This window comes from Passer domesticus, chromosome 9, assembly GCF_036417665.1.
Source record: "Passer domesticus isolate bPasDom1 chromosome 9, bPasDom1.hap1, whole genome shotgun sequence".
In the NCBI taxonomy this organism is placed as follows: Eukaryota; Metazoa; Chordata; class Aves; order Passeriformes; family Passeridae; genus Passer; species Passer domesticus.
Window position 1 is genome coordinate 24,768,319 of NC_087482.1, and position 13,279 is coordinate 24,781,597.

At 56.8% G+C, this 13,279-nt stretch overlaps 1 protein-coding gene across 1 annotated transcript; it reads left to right on the plus strand.

The window, feature by feature from the left end:
* The first annotated feature begins 5,194 nt into the window (after window positions 1-5,194).
* On the plus strand, window positions 5,195-11,679 carry LOC135307721 (uncharacterized). The gene is made up of 14 exons (XM_064432137.1): window positions 5,195-5,264; window positions 5,353-5,424; window positions 5,512-5,613; window positions 6,072-6,179; window positions 6,835-6,906; window positions 6,995-7,066; window positions 7,154-7,255; window positions 7,697-7,804; window positions 8,903-8,959; window positions 9,161-9,232; window positions 9,320-9,418; window positions 9,863-9,976; window positions 10,605-10,770; window positions 11,301-11,679. Exons 3-14 carry the CDS (start codon window positions 5,538-5,540, stop codon window positions 11,356-11,358), a joined length of 1,104 nt encoding a protein of 367 aa, XP_064288207.1. The 5' UTR covers window positions 5,195-5,264; window positions 5,353-5,424; window positions 5,512-5,537; the 3' UTR covers window positions 11,359-11,679.
* Window positions 11,680-13,279: the final 1,600 nt, after the last annotated feature.

Genomic DNA, 13,279 nt, shown 5'->3' on the forward strand with positions numbered 1-13,279 from the left:
TCCTCCTGTTCTGAACATCTGCAGGAGAAGGTTGGGGGTGGACCCCTCCTCTCCCTTTCTTGCTTGGCATGACTCCTTTAACTGGTTTTTTATTTCCAAATATTAATTATCAATATTGATTACTGTTTCAATTTTGTCAGCATGAATCATATCTATTTACCACACACAGTTCTCTCATCTTTTGGGCATTCAGAAGCTTTTGATTTTGCTTTGCACCCAAGGAAAATATACCCCCAAATGTGCACAAATAACTCCTTTAGCATGTCCTCCTTTTCAGCTGGTGTTTCCATTGGTCTCTGCTATCTTGTCCTCATCTTTCCACAATTCCTGTGCCTATTCAAGTCCAGCCTGGGACAGTGCACACATTTGCTTTAGTTCTGTAGTGATTTATGCCCAGCCATCCTGCCAACCACACCCATTTCAATGTTGCAACAACCTAACTCTGGGCTGCAGTATGTGAATCACACTCTGCTGTGTGAGCTGGCAGAGCACCAGAGCAGGCACTGAAGAAGGGGCATTCGGTACATTAGTGAAGTGAGTGCTGGAACCTGGGCTAGCTCTTACAACTCCGGCACTACGGCAGGAGTCGGGAACTGCCTCGCTATGGGCATTTACCAGAGGCAGAACCTTTAGTGCCACTTGCTCTCCAGTGCCAGACACAAGTCACGACAGGGACGAGGCACAGGAGAAAGGAGGAGGCGTCCCGTCTTCAGGTTCCGCAAGGAACAGCTTAGTCCAGGTGAAGAGAACAGAATGAAAAGCCCCTAGCTGTACTGCCCAAGGGGTTTTGTACACATACAAGTCATGGCGTGGATGCAAACAATGAACCAATAGGGAATGCTCAGGAGAGGAGTGAGGGGATTACATCAAGTGTCTGGGGCCAATTGGGGTAGGAGGGTGGAGAGGATGGGTCACAAGGGCCAGTGGGGCTTCCAGGAGTAGGGGAATTCCAAAGGGGAGTTGCAGTCAGGGAGTGCCCAAAGGTTGGGGAACCAAGGGGCTGGGTTGCCTTGAGAGGCAGGGAAAGAGCTGGAACAAGGGGTGGGGAAGGACACGAGGGACAGTTTGGAGGGAGGGTAAAACCCACAGGTGAACCAACTCAGGAAAAAAACGGGGGCACAACAGAGCCCTTAAACAAGACTTGAAATGGAATCAATAAAATAAATTTGAACTGCAACAATCAAGAGCATCTTGAGGGATGCAGCCTGACCAGCAATGTCAGCAGGCAAAAGAAAGGTTTTGCTGAGCAATGGCCCTTTGATGAAGCAAAACATTTACAATCAGGGCAGTCCATTCATGCAGACGGGCGCACACTCTGGGGGTACAGCTGAGGCCATGAGGTCACAGCAGGGCTCTGGGGTCACAGCTGGCTGAGCTCTCAGCAGGCCCTGAGGTCACAGAGGTGCCAGAGCCCCGTGGTTGCACAGCAGCACAAGGAGCCAGCAGTCAGTCCCTGAGCACAACTGTTGCGGCAGCAGCGGCGGTGGCAGCAGCGGTGCTGACGTTGGGACAGCGGTGTCGGGACAGCGGTGGCAGCAAGAGCTGCGGGACTGGCGGAGGACAAGGCACCATGGCCCTTGCTCTGCGCCTCCTACTCCTGCTGCTCCTGGCCGTGGCCCTGCCTGCCAGGGCTGCCCAGGCTGCTCCGCTGCAAGCGCGGCGAGCAGGTGAGCCGGCAGCCTGGCTGCCCTTTCCTGGGACAGCGCTCCCTGCTCCCTGGGAAGCGCTGGGGATGGTTTTGCCCAGGGCTTTAGGGAGGGTTTCCTCTGTGGGAGGGAGAGAGACCCCACGGGCCCTGGGCTGCTACTCCAGCCACCCCTCCAGAGATGTTGCAAAGGGCCTGCAAAGAGGTTGGAGAGTGACCAGGAGCCAGGCCAGAGCTCCCCAGGCCCCTGTGCAGCTTTGGCCATCTCCATTCGCTTCTGGCTCCCACAGCCTTACCCAACCCCTGCAGTGACCAGTTCCCTAAGTCAGAAGGGGATCCCAGCACACCATGGAAATGGTTCTGATCTCTGCTCCCTTCTAGACTGGAATCATGACATGGGTTTTCAGGAAGTCCTCATGAAGCATGGTTTGAAGTTCCTGGAGGATGCTGGAGGCAAGTTTTCACTCTGCCTTTCCTGAGTAAATAATCAGGATCAATTCAACAAAAGCTCACTTATTAACCAGTTCCCTTAACATAATCTTAAGGTTGAAAGAATCTGGAAACCTTGCCCTGCTCCCTTCTGGAGGCCTGAGGGCTCCCACAGAATCACTGTCAGTGGGAGGAAGGAGCATTTAGCTTTCAATCTTCCTCCCGTGTGCAATGCCAGTGTGTCCTTCTGTGTGCTCTGTGCAGTCACCGAGAAGAGCAGAGAGGGAAGGGGCCGGGCCCAGGGCTGTGCCCCGGGGCTGAGCCTTGTGGGCAGCCTGAGGATCTCCTGCAGTGCCACAGGAACTCTTCTGTCCTGCCTTTCTTTGCAGCTGAACCTGCCGGTGAAGGTCCCACATCCAGGACTGAGGCTCTGGGAGATGGTGAGGGTAGGTCAAGGCCTTTCCCCTGGGAGAGCTGCCAGCTCAGAGCCCAAAGCTGGGCCAGGGAGGCAGCGCTGCAGGTGCCAGCACAGAACCATGCACGTGTGTGCCCGTGCCCTGCACGATCCCCTCACCGCTCCTGCGGCTCAGTGGTGCCCGTGCAGATCAGCAGAGATGGCAGAAGCTTCTGTGGCTGTTGAGTTACAGGTGTGTCTGCAGGGAGGAGATTCATACGTCCTTTGGTGGTTATTGCCAACAAGACCAGCCCCCATGGCAGGGGTGAGTAGTGTGTCCCTGCTGACCCCACAAGTTGAGCCCTGCTTTTGTGGGATGCATTCCTGGGAAATGGAAATATTTTTCTCTAAGTTCCTCCAAAGAGGAAGATGCAAGACACAACAGAGAAGATATCCCTGGAACCATCCAAACAGACGAGGCAAGTGCTGAAGAAAATGCTGCAGGGAGGACAAGGTGGGTGCATTTGCTTCATGCTTCCCCTGGGATTCAGCAGCCGGGGGCTTTGGCTGCACATCTGAACGCATGGTTCCCGGCACAGCGGGATGGGATCCATGGCCCATTCCCAATGAGGAATGTTTCCATCTGATCCAGCTGTCTCTTTTTCATTCTCCAGAAATGAAAGGAGAGCCTGTGCAGATGGAAGCATTTCCCGGAGGAAGCAGTGGTTCCGTGCCAGCCTCTGCTGAAGGAAGGGAGGCCATGCCAGGCACAGGCACAGGAGGTAATTGCTGTGCCTCTGGGCCTGAGCCCTGCTGAGGCTTGAGCTGCCCTCTCTGCTGCTTGGCAGTGCGGGCACAGCCTGGACTAGAGCGGCACAGCCCAGGGGAATTATCCCGAGCAGGCTCAGGGCACTTGGGTACTGAGCAGTCCTGCTGGGGTCCCTCTGTGGGAGACATGTCCTGAAACCTGGCAGTGACTGCACGGGGTGCCCACGGTGGGGAAAGGACAGAGGGGGAGAGCAAGGCTCCAGTGTGTCCTGAGAGGGCCTGGCTGTTTGCCCTTGGGATCTGGGAGCTGTCGCCGCAGAAGGAGGGCAGGAGGGACAGAGGGAGGGAGGGATGGATACCTGTGTCACTGCCTGCTGCAGTTTTCCCCGGGGTTTTAGAGAGGATTTCCTCTGTGTCTGAGGGAGAGAACCCCGGGGCCCTGCACTGCTCCAGCCACCTCTCCCTGGGATGTTGCTGAGGGCAGGGAAAGAGTGTGGAGAGTGATCAGGAGACAGCCCAGAGCTCCCCAGGCCCCTGGGCAGCTTTGGCCATGTCTATTCACATCTGGCTCCCACGGCCTTAGCCGACCCCCTTGCAGTGCCCAGTTCTCTGTGGCAGAAGGGGATCCCAGCACACCCTGGAAAATGTTCTCATCTGTGCTCCATTCTAGATGAGGTGTCTGGGAGGGCTTCTCCATCAGCTTGGATGAATAAAGTTTTGAAGCCCTTGGAGCCTCCTGCAGGTATGTTCTCAGCGTGCCACCAAGGAAGAATTGTAGACAAGCGGGCAGGAACCAGGTGACAGAAGCTTCTGTGGCTGTTGTGTTACAGATGTGTCTACAGGGAAGACTTCTCCAGCTCCTACCTTGGATGTTGCACTCAAGCCCAGCTCCCATCACAGGAGTGAGTAGTGTGTCCCTGCTGACCCCACAGGCTGAGCCTTGCTTTTCTGGGATCCATTCCAGGGAAATGGAAATATTTTTCTCTAAGGTACTCCAACAGGGAAAATCCAAGATACAACAGATAAGATATCCCTGGAACCATCCAAACACATGAGGCGAGAGCTTAAGGAACCCCTGCAGACAAGAGAAGGTGGGTGCATTTCCCTCATGCTTCCCCTGGGACTCAGCAGCCGGGGGCTTTGGCTGCACATCTGGACACGCCGTGCCCGGCACAGCGGGAAGGGATCCATGGCAGCCTCGCTGCCCCGCTGCTGCTTTCACGCCCTGCAGGGCTGTTTCCCAGCCTGGCCTGGCTGCAGCTTCTGCCCAGCCTCTGTAGGAAGGCGTTTGGCATCAGCTGACAGGCAGCCCAAACTGTAACACACCCTGAGATCCCCCACTATATCCAGCCCTGCAGATTAGGAAAAGGGTGTCTGTTTGGAGCTGGAAGTGCTCTCATCATGCCACTGTAATCTGGCCATTTTCCTGCACCATAAATTTCACAAATATTACCTCTGATGCCACCGCCCAAGTGGGAAACAGCCCCATCTGATGCAGCTGTCTCCCTTCCTTTGTCAAGAGATGGACATAGTGCTTCAGTGGAAGGTGGCATTTCTTGAAGGAAGCACTCCATCTTCGGTGCGAGCCCCTGTTGCAGGAAGGAAGGCGATGGCAGACACGGGCACAGGCACAGCAGGTAATTGCTGTGCCGGGCTCAGGCCCGGCCGGGGCTGTGTGGCAGCAGCTCTTCCCCCAGGGCCTGCCCTTGCCCGGCCTGGCAGCAGCCAAAGCTGGAGGCGCCTCGGCTTCCAGGCCTCTGGAGCTGGTTCAGAGCCCCAGGGAAACGCGACTGGTGCAGCAACGTCCCTGGCGCTGCAGCTGCTGCGGAGCTGGCCCTGAGTGCCCAGAGGCCCAAGGCACAGGAGCAGCCCCGAGCGGGAGCCCTGCCGCCAGCCCAGGGCCAGAGCCAGCCCTAGCACACAATGGAAACAATTCTCATCTTGGTTTGCTTCCAGACTGGGATGCTGGGAAGGATTCTCCATTAGCCTGGCGCTCTGAAGTTGTGAAGCACTCTGAGCATTCTGCAGGTATGTTCTCACTGTCCCACCAAGGCGTAATGTTTGACTGACTGGTCAGGACCAGGTGACAGAAGCTTCTGTGGCTGTTTTGTTACAGATGTGTCTGCAGGGACGACCTCACCAACTCCTACCTTGGATGCTGCACAAAAGCCCAGCTCCCATCACAGGGGTGAGCAGTGTATCCCTGCTGACCCCACAAGCTGAGCTCTGCTTTTGTGGGATCCATTCCTGGGAAATGGAACTACTTTCTCTTAAGGTCCTACGACAGGAGAGACCAAAGGCATGGCAGGCAAGAAATTCCAGGACCCATTAGAAGTCATGTGGCAAATGCTGAAGGAATGTCTGCAGAGAAGGCAAGGTGGGTGCATTTCCCTCATGCTGCCCCTGGGTCTCAGCAGCCGGGGGCTTTGGCTGCACATCTGGACACGCCGTGCCCGGCACAGCGGGAAGGGATTCCTGGCAGCCTCGCTGCCCCGCTGCTGCTTTCACGCCCTGCAGGGCTGTTTCCCAACCTGGCCTGGCTGCAGCTTCTGCCCAGCCTCTGCAGGAAGGCATTTGGCATCAGCTGGCAGACAGCCCCAATTGCACCACAGTCCATGCCCACCCTCAGATCCCCTGCAATTTCCTGGTGTCCAGGCAGATCAGATGTTGGGGCTGTTTGGGGAAGGAAGCAGCCTTGGGTTGTCCCAAAATCCTGGGTGTTTTCTGATCCTTATCCATTCCTTTCACAAGTGATGCCTCCTGAAATTGTCCCCATCCCCATTGCCAGTCAGGAATGTTTCCATCTGATCCAGCTGTCTCTTTTTCATTCTCCAGAAATGAAAGGAGAGCCTGTGCAGAAGGAAGCACTTCCAGGAGGAAGCAGTGGTTCTGTGCCAGCCTCTGCTGCAGGAAGGGAGGCCATGCCAGGCACAGGCACAGGAGGTAATTGCTGTGCCTCTGGGCCTGAGCCCTGCTGAGGCTTGAGCTGCCCTCTCTGCTGCTTGGCAGTGCGGGCACAGCCTGGACTAGAGCGGCACAGCCCAGGGGAATTATCCCGAGCAGGCTCAGGGCACTCGGGTACTGAGCAGTCCTGCTGGGGTCACTCCATGGGAGACATGTCCTGAAACCTGGCAGTGACTGCACGGGGTGCCCACGGTGGGGAAAGGACAGAGGGGGAGAGCAAGGCTCCAGTGTGTCCTGAGAGGGCCTGGCTGTTTGCCCTTGGGATCTGGGAGCTGTCGCCGCAGAAGGAGGGCAGGAGGGACAGAGGGAGGGATGGAGGGATAGCTGTGGCACTGCCTGCTCAAGTTTTCCCCTGGGCTTTAGGGAGGATTTCTTTTGTATGTGAAGAGAGAGCCACAGGGCCCTGTGCTGCTCCAGCCACCCCTCCCAAGGATGTTGCTGAGGGCAGGGAAAGAGTGTGGAGAGTGGCCAGCAGCCAGCCCAGAGCTCCCCAGGCCCCTGTGCACCTTTGGCCATGTCTATTCACATCTGGCTCCCATGGCCTCACCCGGCCCCCTGGCACTGCACAGTTCCCTGTGGCAGAAGTGGTTCCCAGCACACCCTGGAAAATGTTCTCATCTGTGCTCCGTTCTAGATGAGGTTGCTGGGAAGGCTTCTCCATCAGCTTGGATGAAGAAAGTTTTGAAGCCCTTGGAGCCTCCTGCAGGTATGTTCTCAGCGTGCCGCCAAGGAAGAATTGTAGACAAGCGGGCAGGAACCAGGTGACAGAAGCTTCTGTGGCTGTTGTGTTACAGATATGTCTCCAGGGAGGACTTCTCCAGCTCCTACCTTGGATGCTGCACCCAAGCCCAGCTCCTATGGCAGGGGTGAGTAGTGTGTCCCTGCTGACCCCACAGGCTGAGCCCTGCTTTTGTGGGATCCATTCCTGGGAAATGGAACTACTTTCTCTTAAGGTCCTCCACCAGAAGAGACCAAAGGCATGGCAGACAAGAAATTCCAGAACCCATTTGAATTCATGTGGCAAATGCTGAAGGAAATGCTGCAGAGAAGACAAGGTGGGGGGATTTCCCGCATGCTTCCCCTGGGAGTCAGCAGCCGGGGGCTTTGGCAGCACATCTGGACACACCGTGCCCGGCACAGCAGGAAGGGATCCATGGCAGCCTCGCTACCCCGCTGCTGCTTTCACGCCCTGCAGGGCTGTTTCCCAGCCTGGCCTGGTTGCAGCTTCTGCCCAGCCTCTGTAGGAAGGCATTTGGCATCAGCTGACAGGCAGCCCAAACTGCACCATGGGCCTGAGATCTCCTGCCATTTCCCAGTCTCTGAGCAGATCAGGAGACACAGCTATTTGGAGGAGGAAGTGCTCTGGCCCAGACCCAAGACCGTGGACCTTTCCTGATCCTTATAAATTTTTTTGATAATTATTGCCTCCTGAGGATGTCACCTCCCCAATGGGAAACAACTCCACCTGATCCAGCTGTGCCTTTTCCTTTCTCCAGAAGTGGATTTTGAGCCTGTGCAGAAGGAAGCATTTCCCGGAGGAAGCAGTGGTTCCGTGCCAGCCTCTGCTGCAGGAAGAGAGGCCATGCCAGGCACAGGCACAGGAGGTAATTGCTGTGGCGCTGGGCCTGAGCCCTGCTGAGGCTTGAGCTGCCCTCTCTGCTGCTTGGCAGTGCGGGCACAGCCTGGACTAGAGCGGCACAGCCCAGGGGAATTATCCCGAGCAGGCTCAGGGCACTCAGGTACTGAGCAGTCCTGCTGGGGTCCCTCTGTGGGAGACATGTCCTGAAACCTGGCAGTGACTGCACGGGGTGCCCACGGTGGGGAAAGGACAGAGGGGGAGAACAAGGCTCCAGTGTGTCCTGAGAGGGCCTGGCTGTTTGCCCTTGGGATCTGGGAGCTGTCGCCGCAGAAGGAGGGCAGGAGGGACAGAGGGAGGGAGGGATGGATACCTGTGTCACTGCCTGCTGCAGTTTTCCCCCGTGCTTTAGGGAGGATTTCCTCTGTGTGTGAGGGAGAGAGCCCCGGGGCCCTGGGCTACTCCAGCCACCCCTCCCAGGGATGTTGCTGAGGGCAGGGAAAGAGTGTGGAGAGTGACCAGGAGCCAGCCCAGAGCTCCCCAGGCCCCTGTGCAACTATGGGCATGTCAATTCGCATCTGGCTCCCACGGCCTTAGCCGACCCCCTGGCAGTGCCCAGTTCTCTGTGGCAGAAGGGGATCCCAGAATGCCACTGAGATCATTCTGATCTCTGCTCCCTTCTAGACTGGAATCATGACTTGGATTTTTTTGAAGCCCTGCTGGAAAATGGCTTGAAATTCCTGGAGGATGCTGGAGGCTATTCCTCCGTGTGCCTTTCTTGACAGAATAATCAGTGTCAATGTGACAAGAGCTCACTCATAAGCCATTTCCCTTAACATTATTTAAGGGCTGAAGTATTCTGAAAATCTTGCCCTGCTCCCTTCTGGAGCCCTGAGGGATCCCACAGGATCGCTGTCATTGGGAGGAAGGAGCATTTAGCTTTCAATCTTCCTCCCGTGTGCAATGCCAGTGTGTCCTTCCGTGTGCTCTGTGCAGTCACAGAGAAGAGAAGAGAAGAGAGGGAAGGGGCCGGGCCCAGGGCTGCGCCCCGGGGCTGAGCCTTGTGGGCAGCCTGAGGATCTCCTGCAGTGCCACAGGAGCTCTTCTGTCCTGCCTTTCTTTGCAGCTGAACCTGCCGGTGAAGGCCCCACATCCAAGACTGAGCCTCTGGGAGATGCTGAGGGTAGGTCAAGGCCTTTCCCCTGGGAGAGCTGCTAGCTCAGAGCCCAAAGCTGGGCCAGGGAGGCAGCGCTGCAGGTGCCAGCACAGAACCATGCACGTGTGTGCCCGCGCCCTGCACGATCCCCTCACCACTCCTGCGGCTCAGTGGTGCCCGTGCAGATCAGCAGAGATGGCAGAAGCTTCTGTGGCTGTTGAGTTACAGGTGTGTCTGCAGGGAGGACTTCTCCAGCTCCAGGGCTGGATGCTTGGCCCCAACCCAGCTCCCATGGCAGGGGTGAGTAGTGTGTCCCTGCTGACCCCACAGGCTGAGCCCTGATTTTGTGGGATGCATTCCTGGGAAATGGAACTACTTTCTCTTAAGGTCCTCCAAAAGGAAAGACCCAAGATACTGCAGCCAAAATGTCTCATGAGTCAGATGAATTCCTGACACAAACACAGAAGGAAGCACCCGGAGGACAAGGTGGGTGCATTTCCCTCATGCTTCCCCTGGGACTCAGCAGCCAGGGGCTTTGGCTGCACATCTGGACACGCCGTGCCCGGCACAGTGGGAAGGGATCCATGGCAGCCTCGCTGCCCCGCTGCTGCTTTCACGCCCTGCAGGGCTGTTTCCCAACCAGGCCTGGCTGCAGCTTCTGCCCAGCCTCTGCAGGATGGAATTTGGCATTAGCTGATAGGGTGCCCCAACTGTACTGTGGGCCTGAGATCCCCTGCCATTTCCCAGTCTCTGAGAAGATCAGGAGGTGCAGCTGTTTTCTCAAGGGAGTGCACTGGCCCAGCCCCAATTACCTGGGATTTTTCCTGATCTTTACCTGTGACTTTGACAAGCATTGCCTCATGAAGATGACACATCCCCAGTGGGGAATATTTCCATTTGATCCAGTTGTCCCTTTTTTCCTTTTTCAAGTGATGGACCAAAAGGCTGTGCAGAAGGAGGAGCACCCAGGGAGAAGCAGTGGCTCATTGGCAGCCCCTGCAGCAGAAAGGAAGGCGATGCCAGACACGGGCACAGGCACAGCAGGTAATTGCTGTGCCAGGCTCAGCCCTGGCCGGGGCTGTGTGGCAGCAGCTCTTCCCCCAGGGCCTGCCCTTGCCCGGCCCGGCAGCAGCCAAAGCTGGAGGCGCCTCAGCTTCCAGGCCTCTGGAGCTGGTTCAGAGCCCCAGGGAAACGCGACTGGTGCAGCAACATCCCTGGCGCTGCAGCTGCTGCGGAGCTGGCCCTGAGTGCCCAGAGGCCCAAGGCACAGGAGCAGCCCCGAGCGGGAGCCCTGCCGCCAGCCCAGGGCCAGAGCCAGCCCTGGCTCCCGACTGGGCAGGGGCTGCGCTGGGTCCTGACAGGGCCTGAGCCTGTCCCCTGGGGCTGGGGGAGCTGTCACGGGGCAGGGAGGGCCAGGGGTGGCAGTGGCTGCTCAGGGATGGCTTTGGCCCGTGTCCCTGGCAGCAGCCACTGCCCAAGCAGCTGCGCTGCCCCCGGGCTCTCCTCCCGGCCTGCTGGGCTTTGTTGGCTGGCACAGCCTGTGCCAAGGGCCGGCAAGGTGCCTGCAGGCCCCAGCTCTGGGGGAAACAGAGAACGTCCTGCCCGTATTCACCATGCTGCCAGCTCAGCAGTGCAGCACAGCACGGGCTCACGCTCCCCATCGCTCCCACAGATGCAGCCGGCACCACAAGACCTGTTCCCAATGCCCAGGATGGCCTTGGAAGGGATTTCTGTCAGGGAACAGGCTGCTGGCTAGGGTTACTGGCCGGCGTGCTTTGTTTGGAGCTTGTTTTCATGTTGTGCTGCTTTGGAATCGGGTATTCCTGGAACAGAAAACAGTGAGTGTTTTGTTGCTCTCCCCCTCCAACAGCTTCTTTTGAAAGTCTAACGTGGACAGGGAACATTCCTATTGAGACTGCAGTGGAGTTGTGGCCAGTCCATGATTGTCCAAATAACTCTGCTGAGGCTTCTGCTGCTGCCCAGTGCTTCCACTGGCCTCTCAATTGCTGGGCCTTGTCCTGGGGGCCCCGCTGGGGCTGCAGCCAGTGCTGGCTCCCACTGAGGCTGCCTGGCCAAGAGCAGCTCCAGGGGCACGGGGCAGAGGCAGAGGCAGGTGGGGAGGAGAAAGAGCAGGGCCGAGGTTGCCCTTGAAAGGCAGAGGCGCTCTGGGGCCTGCTCCTGGCCAGGGACCCTGCCCAGAGCCGTGCCCTGCTGGCCGGGGCCTTGAGGGGCAGCTGTCCAGCTGGGCCCAGCTGTGCCAGCAGCTCCAGCCGTGCTGGGGAGCCTTGCCAGCTCTGGGCCCTGCTGTGCACGAGGGTCCCTGTGTGCCACTGGCAGCTGGGGCCTCAGCCACCTCCTCTCTGCACAGGAGCACCTCGGGACAGGAGTTGGAAGACGGTGGCTGCACCTCACACCAGACAGCGTGAGCAGCTCCTCCAGCAGCAGGAACGGCCTGGACAGCCCTCTCAAGTCTTCTGTGAAGAGGACCCCAGAACAACCGTCTACGAGGAAGCCTCTTATTGCCCCGTAGATCCCACTGCCACCTGCTCTCCCCATGGGCCTCCCCAAGCTGCCTTCATCCCTTTTTTCTCTCCATCTGTCCCATCCCAGCCAACTCGAGTTCCTCTAGAGACCCCAGGACCAGCCCAGCACCTTCCAGCCCCTCCTGAGACCAACACATCCCTTCCTCTGCCCCTGAGCCCCCTGGCCTTGCCCTCTAAGCAGCACTGAAGGTGACACCCCACCCTCCCCCCCCCCCCCGCTTGCAGAGTAGGCAATGGCCCATTCCTCTGTTGAAATAAAGAGAAGGATCTGTGTTGTGGTTTGAAAGCAAAACCAGTGAGAGACTCCAAGTTAGAAATACAATTTATTAGGAAAAGGGAAAAAAAACCCAAAATACATGCAATAATACAAAAGAAAAACCACTGACAGGCTCAGAATACAGCCTGCTGACACCCTGCTAGTTAGGGTGGTGGTAGCAGTCCAGCTGAAATGGCCTTGTGGAAGTGGTGATCCTGTAGAAACAATCTGGTAGCTCTCATCCTCTGGAAAAGCAGTGGGTAAGGGCGGCGGTTCCTCTGGGAATCCAGTGGAAAGACTGCTTGTTGTGTCCCAAAACCCAGATTATATCCAGCTGGGGATGCTTAGCTCCTCCCCCATGGGCAGAGCATCTCACAGTGGGCTGATATCATTCTGCCTCATGCTGTGGGTCCTTGATTAGCCATGAAACAGAAATGGCTCTGGGAGGGAGTTATCTCTGAGTCATGTGGCAAGACATTGATGGGCCCATTAACAGGAGATGAGGAAGAAACAATGCCCCTCCTGGTTTCAGTAGCTCTTGAGGATGGCATTAGAATACATCAGTGTCCAGGTGGCAGCAGCAGCAAAGCCCACCCAGCACCAGCACTGACTGAGCTCCATGCCCAGGAGGAGCTGTGGATGCCCACGGTGTGGGCAGGCAGAAGCCAGGCCGGGGCTGCTGTTGAAATGGAGGTTTTGGGCCGCTCACAGGCTCAACACAGTTGGCTGTGATTGGTCACCAAGTGAAAACAATCCACATGGACCAATGGAAGATGCACCTGTTGCATTCCACAGCAGCAGACAGTTATTGTTTCCATTTCTTTCCTGAGGCCCTCAGCTCCTCATGAGGGGAAAAATCCCAGGAAAGGATTTTTAATAAAATATCATAGCTACAGATAACTGTTTTACTCATAACACCAGGAGAAGACCAGGGAATGCAGGTAGCCTAGACTAAGGAGCTCCTCTGTCTCCAAGCTGATCCAAACCAACAGACCTACTCAGATAAGCACCAGGGGACCACAGTGCATGCACAAAGGAGAAAAGTTCAAAAGTTCAGTCATGAGGAAGACCACAGCCTTCGACCTCAGAGACCACCAAAGACCCCAGTGTGACCACCACAGGAAACAACGCGTGCCCAGAAGGCCGTGGATCTAATCGCCATGTGAGGGGAGGACAGGCGGGGCCAGGGGTTGAATGTGCATGGCGAGATTGTGTAAGGTATTGCATATGGAACATGTTTGTGAACAAAGATGTGGCTCAGTCCAGGGCTCGGGGCACAAGTTTTCACGAGAGCCATCTCGCTTGTGCCAGGCCCTGACACGCATACCCACTTCACAACTACATCAGGTTGTGGAGTGCCGCTATAGGACATGAAATAAAACAACGCAGACACGCATCTCTCCAAGGTAAAAAAGAAGGCAGTTGAATTTCTGACTCCAACATTTACAGATTTCCAAAAGTGAGAGTGGATTGGAGGGTGAAAGTGCCACCTCTCCAATGACACTGGACAAACCAACAGTCCATCAAATTTCTCCTCTGCAGAAAAGA